At 40.3% G+C, this 12,217-nt stretch overlaps 1 protein-coding gene across 1 annotated transcript; it reads right to left on the minus strand.

Moving 5' to 3' along the window:
• Positions 1 to 3,452: 3,452 nt before the first annotated feature.
• LOC150032542 (uncharacterized) lies at positions 3,453 to 7,985 on the minus strand. Its single transcript, XM_090307425.1, has 2 exons — positions 3,795 to 7,985; positions 3,453 to 3,690 (listed from the first exon to the last, which is right to left on the minus strand). The coding sequence occupies exons 1-2, from the start codon at positions 4,282 to 4,284 to the stop codon at positions 3,683 to 3,685; spliced, it is 498 nt and encodes a 165-aa protein (XP_090163551.1). The 5' UTR covers positions 4,285 to 7,985; the 3' UTR covers positions 3,453 to 3,682.
• Positions 7,986 to 12,217: the final 4,232 nt, after the last annotated feature.

A 12,217-nucleotide genomic window follows, 5' to 3' on the forward strand; every position in this document is an offset into this window, starting at 1 on the left:
CATATATAATTGTACTTCCTCTTATCAATTTGAACATTTCAAATTAACCCAAACACTGGTTCTCGACTTTATCCAAGCTACCCAGGTGACTTAATGGACCTGTGGCTCGAAGCTCCAACGGTAAGTGAATAGCTGACTAAACTCTTTAGCCACGAGATTTACCATCTGTTAACTGTCAGTGATTCCACTAAAGACCAACACCTGAACTCTTCTCACCACAAATATATTTCTGTGTCCACTGGATATAACCAATCATGAGTACGATGATTCCTCTGTAGTTACATCTCACTCTTTAAGTACCACAGATTCCTCTAATGACCAATATAACATAGTCCAACTATGTGTGAACACCTCTCGGGCCAAGAGAAGGTATGTGGCGCCACATTGTTTAAGCGCCGGAATCAGCCCTTAAGGGAGTTATCTATCTACATACCCCTGCCTGGGGGAAGGAATGAATTCCATCTTGTGTAGTTAAGTTCTCAGCTCAAAAATAAAACGTATCCCCAAAATGGTAGGTTTGAATCGGCGACTTGGCCACTCACACCCATACAAATCAAAGGACCGCCCTCAATGGCAGGAGTTCCCAACTCACTCAGGATTGAGGTCATGTTATCTATGGTCATCCTAATGAAGTGAAGTCTCTATCATGAACGATGTTATATAATGAGACATTAGCACTTCATGGTTAGGTATTATACAAACTCTTTGTATAGGACGCTCCCGCTTGCATGTCCCCAGCACGAATGATCAGGATCAGATCATATATGGCAAGTCAATACACTTGTAACCATTCCACAATGCGGGCCGCGTCCGTAGCATTACCAGGATAAGGTTTCCTTTCTTTATCCATTTACTACAGACCATTTTGGTTATCATTCAAGACATGATCCACTTGTATGTCACTACATACATGTTTGAGTCACATACATATAACCAGAGATTTTATGTTTATTGGTTTGTAGTAAAACAAATAAAACACCTAAATAAGCAAAACAACAAGATGTAAAGTAAATATCATATATTAACAACACAAGTGTTCATATATACTGTTTACAAAATACAGGACACGAGACTTTAGGGCATCAACCCCAACAATCTCCCACTTTTCCTAAAGCGAAGTGGGGTGTACAAAAAACTTAGTACAAAACAATAAACTAGGGCATAAAAGCCCATTACAATAAAATCTCCCACTTGCCCTAGTCCAACCACGGGCTATCTTGTAGACCCATGCTCCTTAGGTGACTCTCAAACACTGTAGTCGTGAGAGCCTTCGTAAACAGGTCCGCAACAATAAAATGGCCTGAGTTAGACTGATCGGTTTCATCTCCTCAATGTCTTGAGGCGTCTTAGGACACATTTCTTTACACAAAGTGACTCAATGCCTGAACGACAGTAGGCCCCTCTTGGAGTCCTGCATCGAGTACTTGAGCAACACCTTGTCAATGTACGATGCCTGAGACAATGCTAGCATTTTGTTCTTACGATCTCGAAAAATCTGGATACCTAGAACAAACTGAGCCTCTCTCAAATCTTTCATTTGGAATTGGGTCGCTAGCCAGTTCTTAACTGCAGTCAGTAGACCTACATCATTCCCAATGAGTAGGATATTGTCTACGTACAAAACTAAGAAGACTACCGAAGCGTTGATGATCTTCTTGTAGACACAAGGTTCATCGTGTTTTGGTCAAAGCCATACGACTTGATCGCAACATCAAATCGTATGTTCTAAGATCGAGACGCCTGTTTTAGTCCATAAATGGACCGATTCAGTTTGCAAACCTTTTTCTCTTGACGTTGGGCTATGAATCCCTCGGGCTACACCATATAAATGGTCTCCTCAAGATTGCCATTTAGAAAGGTCGTCTTGACGTCCATTTGTCAGATCTCATAATTATAATAAGCTGCAATGGACAAGAGGATGCAAATCGACTTTAACATGGCAACAGGCAAAAAAGTCTCCTCATAGTCGACTCTCTTTACCTGGGTATAATCCTTTGCCACAGGTCGAGCCTAGAAGGTTTGTACCTTCCCATCAGCACCCCGTTTGCGCTTGTAGATCCATTTACAACCTATAGGGCGAACCCCATTAGGCTAATCTACAAGATCCCATACTAAGTTGAAGTACATCGACTCCATCTTGAGATCCATGGGACCCATTTATCCTGGTCAACATCCTCCATTGCCTTCTTATAAGACAATGGATCCTTAAGGTCGCCATCTGCTACCATAGCAAAGATTTCCATGAAACCCAGATAGTGAACGGGTGGGTTCGCAACCCTCCTACCACATCGAAGTTCTCTCAACTTTTGAGGTGGAACCGACCTACTGAATGATCTCCCATCAACAACTCTTGTTGATGTAGCAGGCTCTTCAACAACTCTTGTTGAAGTTTCAGTAGTTTCATTGGAAAACTCACGTAACATGACTTTGCTTCGTGGATTGTGCTCCCCTATATGATCTTCTTCCAGGAAAGTAGCATTTGTTGAAACAAACAACCTATTTTCCGTCGGATCATAAAAATAACCCCATCGTGTACCTTTAAGGTAGCTTACAAAGAGGCACAACCTCGACTGTGGTTCCAACTTCTTGGGATTAGCCTCAAGCACATGTGCAGGGCAACCCCAAATGCAAAAATGACGTAAACTAGCTTTATGCCCATTCTACAACTCCAAAGGTGTTCTTGTAACACTCTTGGAGGGAAAACAGTTGAGTATGTACATCGCAGTCTCCACTGCGAAACCCCAAAACGAGTCCGGTAAGGAAGCGTAACTCATCATTGAACGAACCATGTCTAACAAGGTCCTATTTCTCCTCTCCGCTACACCATTCTGCTGAGGTGTACCCGATGCTGAGAGTTGGGAAACAATTCCATGTTCTATCAAATATTCCTGGAATGCGGAGTCCAAAAACTCTCCACCTCGATCTGATCGAAGTGTTTTATTCCGTCTATCCAATGCGTTTTCAAATTCAGCCTTGAACTCTTTGAACTTTTCAAAGGATTCAGACTTCCATTGCAAAAGATAAACATACCCATACCTAGAGTAATCATTAGTAAAATTGATAAAATATTCATAGCCACCTCGGAATCGCACATTCATAGGACTATAAAGGTCAGAATGTACTAACTCAAGAGGCTTTTTGGCTCTAAAACCTTTTCCAGTAAAAGGTAGTTTAGTCATCTTACCCTCAAGGCAAGATTCGCACACAGGTAAAGAATTTTCTTCTAACTCATTTAGAAGTCCATTCTTCACCAATCTTTCAATTCTATTGAGATTGATGTGCCCTAAACCTAGATGCCAACGTTGGGCATTTTCTTTTGGAGAAATTCATTGACGTTTTGATTTAGTTATGACAGTTTTGAACATTTCAGTATTATGAAGGGAATTAATGGCTAACGGCCTTAGCACATATAAATTTGATTCCAGATTTGTTGTGCAAATAAAGACACCATCTTTATGAATAAACGCTTTACTCAAATTAAAAAAAAATAATGTATTTACATTGCAATAAGCACTTTACAAAAATAAGGTTCCTTTTTAGTTCAGGAACAATATATACATCATTTAAATTTAGAAACCTATTATGTAAAGTCAACTAGATCCCTCCCACTGCCACAGCTGAGACGATGTGCCCGGTGCGTACTCGCATCATCATCTCATCAGCCTCCAGCTGTCGCCAGGATCTAATTTCCTGAAAAGAAGAATAAATATGGTTAGTGGCGCCTGAATCAATTATCCAGGCAGAATCATCATTCTCCACTAAACAGGTTTCGAGTACCAGTAAATCATATTTACCTTTATCCGCCTTGGCCTTAGCCTTGGCTGCTTTCTTCTCCTTCAGATATCGAGGACAATTCCTCTTCCAATGTCCATCTTGATTGCAATGGAAACACTTTTCTTTAGCAACTGGTGGACGCCTCTTTGGGGCGACAGACGATGGGTTAGCAGGTGCCTTCCCTTTTCCCTTAGCACCCTTCTTCTTCCCCTTTGCAGAGTTGGAAGTAGAAGGTGCAGACTTTGTTCTTGAGGTCGAACCTCTATGGAACGTCCTTGAGGATGAAGCAACATTTTCCTCACCATTCTGCCTCTCCTTACTTTTCAGTAAAGATTGGTATGTCTGCAACTCGTTGAGGAGAGTTATAAGGTTATATTTCACTTTGTTAAGAATCACTTTACTAACAAAGTGCAGGAAGCTCTTCGGAAATGAAAGTAGGATTATGCTAACCTGGCTGCCCTCATCGACGGTAGACCCATTTAACTCCGCCACATTGAAGTGGACCATCATGTTTAGGACATGTTCACGAACAGAGGTGTCTTCTTGTATTTTTTATTTGAATATATATTTTAGAGCGTTATGCATAAGCTGTTCAGACGGTTGTCCAAACATCCCCTGCAGGGACTCCATGATCTCACGAGCTGAGACTATAGGCTCATGCTTCTTGGCCAAGACGTCAGAAATACTTGCCAAGATATAGGCTCGGGCGTTCTCCTTCGCCCTTGCCCATCGCTCGTATGCCTCCCGAACATTTCGAGCGACATCTGGAGCTGGAATAGGAGGATAAGCCTTCGTGAGAGCGAACATGAGATCCTTGATGATTAGGATCGTCGTGATCATATGTTTCCATGTTGAAAAATTGTCGTCAGTTAATTTTTCGGCACTTAACAACGATACTGTGGCTGTAGCCATTTGAAAAAGTTGCTGAAAATACGAACAAATCTTGATTAGTTTTGCTAAACCACTTTTAAACCAATTTGTTTTGCAAAATAGTTTCAAGTACCCTAAGAAATAGACTTCTATTTTATAATAATGCCCCAGTGAGTCAAGACAAACGCCACTGGTGGAGTGATCAGTTGCCCTTTCATTGGGATGAGGCATTCTCAACCATTAGGCAGAACCAACTCTTGGAACTGAACCTAACAGCCACCATTTTTCGGTCCAGAATCGTTAACCATTAACTATTCTGTGTAAGTGTAACCCCTTGTTTTCAGTGCCAGAGTCCCGCCCTAATGCGCTTACCGTAGGGAAAAGACAGATTAGGAAAAAAGACTAAGTTACCTTATCCTCTTACAGGAGATCAAATAAAGAAACGCGCAAAACTGCCATCCTTTAGGGGGACACTCCCAGGGTTCCTCGCGGCGATGCGCAGTAACTTTATTCAACCTAACGAGAGAGACCGAGGGATATGCTATCACACTTTCCGTCCCACTTACTATGATCATTCTCTCCATCCACTTTGATATTGACCTACCCAAACACCATTCGTTGGGGGGACATGCCAAAGGGGTCGCGAGGCCAAGGATAGATCTCACAGTGTGGACTTAAGGAGAAAAGTGAAAGGTTTAAGTGAAGTATCTTATGCCCTAAGTACCTCCCACTGAATGTTCTACCTAGGGATTCATTAACCTAGACAATCCGGCTACTGATTTTAGTCTAAGTGGTCTTTTTAAAGTATGCTTATAAACAACGTTTGTTTATGAAATATAAACAAATTCAAGTAGTCACATTTAAACACTTTAATGGACTGTCCTTAACTTGCATGCATGTATCAAATCTATCTAATTCACCTTTTCAGGTAAGTTCCTAGGTAGAGGTGTTACGATTTCGTCAACTTAAATACCCCAGCCTAGACAGAACCCGCCTTAGACAAAAGGTTTCTTATAGATGGATTTGCTACACTTTAACCTTTTATTAGCCAATTTAATCCTATTAAACTGATTAAAAGATTAAAACCTTAGGGTTGCTAATCATATTAGAACCGTGATCTTAGGTCTATGTGATCCAAGTTTTAAACATTTTAAAACATGAATTAAACCTAAGTGAGCGTACATGTCTTTCTTATTTCTTTTAGTTCTAATTTCTCTTTAACTCTTAAAAAGAAACAACTAAAAAAATATTGCACATAACAAGACATTTATAACAATTATAAAGTAACCTATATGTCATGCTTCATGCAATGTCCGGTCATTACTATATAACTTTTATATAACACGTAATAACCAAGCAAACATGCTATCATTCACCCTTATACTATAACAATTATAATATAAAGATGATGCATGTCATTGCTTTTTATGCATGCATAAATATAACTCTTAATTATATGATGCATGAGCATGCTCTTACATGATAAAATCATGCTTCTCTAAATTATAACAATTACAATAAAGAGATGATGCATGATCATTGCATAACCTAAGGTGGGATTTACTATATGTGCATACCATATGACATATAACACATACATCGCATGTATTAAATAAATGGATTAATGGACCGGGATGAGTCTTTAAAACAAAAAAGAACCAAAATGAAAAAACCCTATCTATTACATTTTTCATCGAGCAAACCGGTTCATAGGCAAACAGGGTCTTGAACTGGCAGGAGGTCTCCATTGTGTAGCATTCTTTAGCAGGTAGATGATCGTTCAACACGTACTAGACGATAGGAAGTTTAACAAACGATCGTGTAAACGACGACGAGGTTGTGAAGCCTGATCGTCCATGCGATCGTGTAGCGCGACAATAGGTAAATGATTTACCTTAAGTTACTAAGCGATCGTTAGTCAGATACTAAGCGATAAAGCTTGCTGACCTAAACGATTGTTTAGTGCGCTTTAAACGATACTTGAGCGTCTGATCGTTTAACCGATGCGTGTAACTTGGTAAACGATTTACCTTGCGATGCTAAGCGATCGTTTAGTCAGTTACTAAGCGATGAAGCTTGCTGACCTAAACAATCATCTTGCTCATGTGCGCATTAAACGATACTCAGCGATTGCGTGCCTGATCGTCTTCTCGATACGACCAATGCTTGATTGCATACCCCATTGTTCAACCGATCTGTTCAACCACGATCGCATAGTCATTCATCTTCATGATGCGATGGACAACGATCACATAGAACTGTTTCTGCACGATGCGATCAATCCTAGATCATCTCCTTACTCGAAGAGCCGCAACCTTTGCCCAGAACTTCGACGAACGACTCAAGACTTCAAACACTTTGAATACAGACTCGAGTATGATTATATATGCCCAAAAATGCAAGGGCCTTTACATACAATCACAAATGTAAAAGGAATTTAAACAGATCGAGGAAATTCATCCTGAAAACATCCATTAATCTGGCATATCCACAATAGTATTAACATTTAAAACAGCATAGAAATGCACCCACCATGAATGTAAACATTATTTCGTTGCAACAAATGAAATCGGAGTATCAGAAACCTGGCTCTGATACCAATTGAAGGATCTCAAAATGAGAGTTCCATGAGTGGGCTTAGATCGCTCCGATTTCATAGTGACTGGAATATAAACGATATACATTCTATACTAACAGTTATGCAAAATAAACTTATCAACAACATGCTCAGAGTACGATAAAATACAGAGAAAGGGGTTCATACCAGAGGAAGACGATCTTTTTTTGTGTGAACCCATAGCAGCGGAAAACTCCATTAATCTACCAGCACCTGACGAGTGTCACGATTGTTATTGCACGATCCGAACGTACACGAACAAGGATTCGGGGACAACACCACCATCAGGGAAACCCAGGTATCCTCGGTGTAAAAAACCCAAAGTGTGGGCTCTAGGTAGTTTGGTAGAGGATGGAGGAAAGGGTATCGTGTAGACGATAAGTGCGTACGAGAAGAACTCTGCTATCGTATAACGGGGACGCTTATCGTATAGGAGAACTACACGATCATTTAGAAAAAACTAAACGATCGTTTAGGGAACGCGTGATCTATACGATCATTTAGACGAAAGAGAATCTATCGTATAGGCTCTCGGCGATCGATCTTTCACGGTTTCTTTTGAGGTGCGGGATCTTGAATAGCACGAAAGAATTCTTCAAAAATGAAAATGATTTTCAATCTATAACCTGCCAGTTACCTTAACCTTCGTAGCCCCCACATTCCCACGTTCATACGTGAAAAAAATTGGTTAATTATTAAATAATTAATCAATTCATTTATTTAATAAATATAATCATATTATATTTATATCCTATAGTTTGATATCATATATCTACTATAGTATTTTTCCTCTACTTGATATAAATCATATTTATATCTAATTTCCTCCAAAATAATGTATCTCATACATTTAGCCAATTATATCATATATAATTATCCATTCCAATTATATCATATATAATTGTACTTCCTCTTGTCAATTTGAACATTTCAAATTAACCCAAACACTGATTTTCGACTTTATCCAAGCTACCCAGGTGATCTACTGGACCTGTGACTCGAAGCTCCAATGGTACGTGAATAGCTGACTTACTCTTTAGCCACGAGATTCACCATTCGTTAACTGTCAGTGATTCCACTAAAGACCAACAATTGAACTCTTCTCACCATAGATATATTTATGTGTCCATTGGATATAACCAATCATGAGTACGATGACCCTTCACAGATGCTCGTAAGTACAGTTGGGCCAATTTACCGTTTTGCCCCTGTAGTTACATCTCACTCCTTAAGTATCACTGATTCCTCTAATGAACAATACAACATAGTCCAACTATGTATGAACACCTCTCGGGTCAAGAAAAGGTGTGTGGCGCCACATTGTTCAAGCCCCGGAATCAACACTTAAAGGAGCCATCTATCTACATACCCCTGCTTGAGGGAAGGAGTGAATTCCATCTTGTGTAGTTGAGTTCCCAGCTCCCAAATAAGACGTATCCCCAAAATGGTAGGTTTGAATCAGTGACTTAGCCACTCACACCCATACAAATCAAAGGATCGCACTCAATGGCAGGAGTTCCCAACTCACTCAGGATTGAGGTCATGTTACCTATGGTCATCCTAGTGAAGTGAAGTCTTTCTGGTGTTATATAACGAGACATTAACATTTCGTGGTCAGGTATTATATAAATTCTTTGTATAGGACGCCCCCACTCACATGTCCCGAACACGAATGATCAGAATTAGATCATCTGTGGTAAGTCACAACATTTGTGACCATTCCACAAAGCAGGCCACGTCCGTAGCGTTACCAAGATAAGGTTTCCTTCCTTTATCCATTTACTACAAACCATTTTGGTTATCACTTAAGACATGATCCACTTGTATATCACCACATACATGCTTGAGTCACATACATATAACCAGGGATTTTATGTTTATTGGTTTGTGGTAAAACAAATAAAACACATAAATGAAAAAACAACAAGATGTGAAGTAAATATCATATATTAACAACAAAAGTGTTCGTATATACTGTTTACAAACTTTAGGACATGAGACTTTAGGGCATCAACCCCAACAATAAGATGCATGGGAAAAATAGATAAAATGGTGGGGATGTCTTCACTGCATCAATAAGCTTGATCGCAAGGGTAACCCCAACCAACACAAGGTATGCGAGTATGCTACACACACTTAACGAAGACGCATACGATGTATATGCGATAATGTTGAGAGGCCTTATTTCTAAGTCTCTATTCCTGCTCACGTGCTCTCACACATAAACAAGATGACCGCATACCACCATATCCTACTTCTGGACGCATGCGTTGTGACCGCATCCTATAGGGTGCATGCACTGTGTAATAGCAAACAGAGCTTATCTCTAAGCCTCTATTCTTGCTTATGCAATCCAATCTGACTCTCTCAAGCCTAGATTTAGTTTTTAGACTACTCTCTAAAGTATGCCTAAATGATAAATGATGCGCTCAGAAGACAAGGTAATCACATAAACATGGTTGACATAAGATTATTCCTATCTTTAGGAACACTACTTACTTTGCTTAATGCGTTCAACTACTTACCCTCTCGGGCAGTTGATCGCTGCTGATTCTACTCATAGACAAGCATTGCGTCCGCTTATAGACAAACGTTGCTAAAGCTTCACACTAGGCAAATAGGATTTTCTCATAACACTCACGCAATGCATACCTCTCGGTGGTTTGCTACATGCTTCATATGTCTATGTCGCATGATTAAGTTTGCGATACTCTCACAATCTTACTTAGTGGTGCAATGAAAGTAAAGGATGCTTAGTAAATGAAGATGGAGATGGAATCGAAGGAAAATATAGAAATGCATTGATCACAAAATGTATTAATCTCTTAAGTCACAATGTAATACAATACAGAAGTAGAAGAGATATGGAAGGCCAGATGGGCAATATCTTGCGTCCATCAGATGTGTGTCAAGGTTGTCGGTGGTGCCATGGATGGGCGGTGGAGTAGTCTCTCTCGAGATCTAACTCCAGCGGAGCTCTGGTCGTCACTCGGAATGGTTGAAGAGATGAAGAACTCTCAAGAATATCTCCTCATGCTTTTATCTGGATCACAAGAATCTACCCTAAGGCAGAAAACCCCGAATGCCTTCAGGTAGGAAACCTTGGATGATTTAAAGTTGAGCTCTAAGGCTTCTATTTATAGAGCTTGATCGCCGACAATATTAATGGTCCTTCTCTGAAATTCTGCAGCTAACGGCATGATGAACCTGCTCTGAATCTCTACTGCTAACGGCGTGGTAGGTGAAATGTCAACATCACCTTTTGATACTCCCGAGGTATATGTTCATGCTTGGTTTTTGAAGTATCAATGCATTCCACCACCCTTGCGTTCATCCCTCTATTATGGTTATACTCGGTAGCCGTAACCTCTATACGATGGACGCATGCGATTAATGGCCGCAACATCTATGCATTGAACGTATGCGATCGCGTATGTGATGCCTCTGCGATGGCGAGATTCACCGTATGCGATCAATTCCTGCGTTAGCTACAAAAATAGACAATTGGACGCAAAATAACGCATAATAGTGGTTAGCCGAGATTCTTAATGTCGATCAACGCAAGCTCATTTTCTCATGAATTCTTAGTATAATCGCCGCATATTCTACTTAACGTATATTTTTGCCCATCATTATTATGTCTAGGCCCATTATCCTCTATTGTGATAATAGTGGGGCAATGACAAACTCCAAGGAGCCTAGGAGTCACAGGCGTGACAAACACATAGAGCGGAAGTATCATTTGATCCGCGAGATAGTGCATCAAGGGGACGTGATCGTCACGAAGATCGCTTCGGAGCACAATGTTGCTGACCCGTTTACGAAAGCTCTCATGGCTACAGTGTTTAAGGGTAACCTTTAGAGCATGGGTCTATAGGATCGCCCGCGGCTAGACTAGGGCAAGCGGGAAATTTTCTTGTACTGGGCTTTTACGCCCTAGTTTATTGTTTTGTACTAGTTTTTTGTACACCCCACTTTGCTTTAGGACAAGTGGGAGATTGTTGAGGTTGATGCCCTAAAATCTCGTGTCCTATAGTTTGTAAACAGTTTGTACGAATGTTTGGGTAGCATAATAAATGACATTTTACTTCACATCTTGTTTTTGCTCAGTTGTTTGTTTTATTTACTTGATCACAAACCAATAAACATAAAATCCCTGGTTATCACTATGTAACTTAAGCATGTATGTGGTGACATACAAATGGATCATGTCTTAAGTGATAACCAAAATGGTCTATAGTATATGGATATATGAGGGAACCTTATCCTGGTAACGCTACGGATGCGGCCCGCTTTATGGAATGGTCACAACTATTGTGACTTGTCACAGATGGTCTAATCTTGATCATTCGTGTTGGGGACATGTGAGTAGAGGCGTCCTATACAAAGAGTTTGTGTAAAACCTGACTATGAAGTGTTAACGTCTCGTTATATAACACCATTTATGACTGAGACTTCACTTCACTAGGATGACCATAGGTAACATGACCTCAATCCTGAGTGAGTTGGGAGCTTCTGCCATTGAGGGCGGTCTTTTGATTTGTATGGGTGCGAGTCGCTAGGTCGCCGACTCAAACCTACCATTTTGGGGATTCGTTTGATTTAGGAGCTGGGAACTCAACTACGAAAGATGGAATTCACTACTTCCCCGAAGCAGGGGCAAGTAAATAGATAGCTCCCTTAAGGGCTGATTTCAGGGCTTGAACGATGTGGCGCCACACACCTTCTCTTGGTCCGAGAGGTGTTCACACAGAGTTGGACTATGTTATATTGTTCATTAGAGAAATCAGTGGTACTTAAGGAGTGAGATTTAACTACAGGGGCAAAATGTAAATTAACCCAGCTGTACTTACGAGCATCTGTTAAGGATCATTGTACTCATGATTCGTTATATCCGATGGACACAGAAATATATTTGTGGTAAGAAGAGTTCAGCTGTTGGTTTTTAGTGGAATG

This window comes from Benincasa hispida, chromosome 11 (genome assembly GCF_027475165.1).
Source record: "Benincasa hispida cultivar pf3 chromosome 11, pf3_genome.v1.1, whole genome shotgun sequence".
NCBI lineage: Eukaryota > Viridiplantae > Streptophyta > Magnoliopsida > Cucurbitales > Cucurbitaceae > Benincasa > Benincasa hispida.

What these genes read in the sequence shown, in the direction of transcription:
- LOC150032542 (XM_090307425.1), bottom strand. Translation starts at nt 4,284, where the DNA reads ATGATGGTCCACTTCAATGTGGCGGAGTTAAATGGGTCTACCGTCGAT.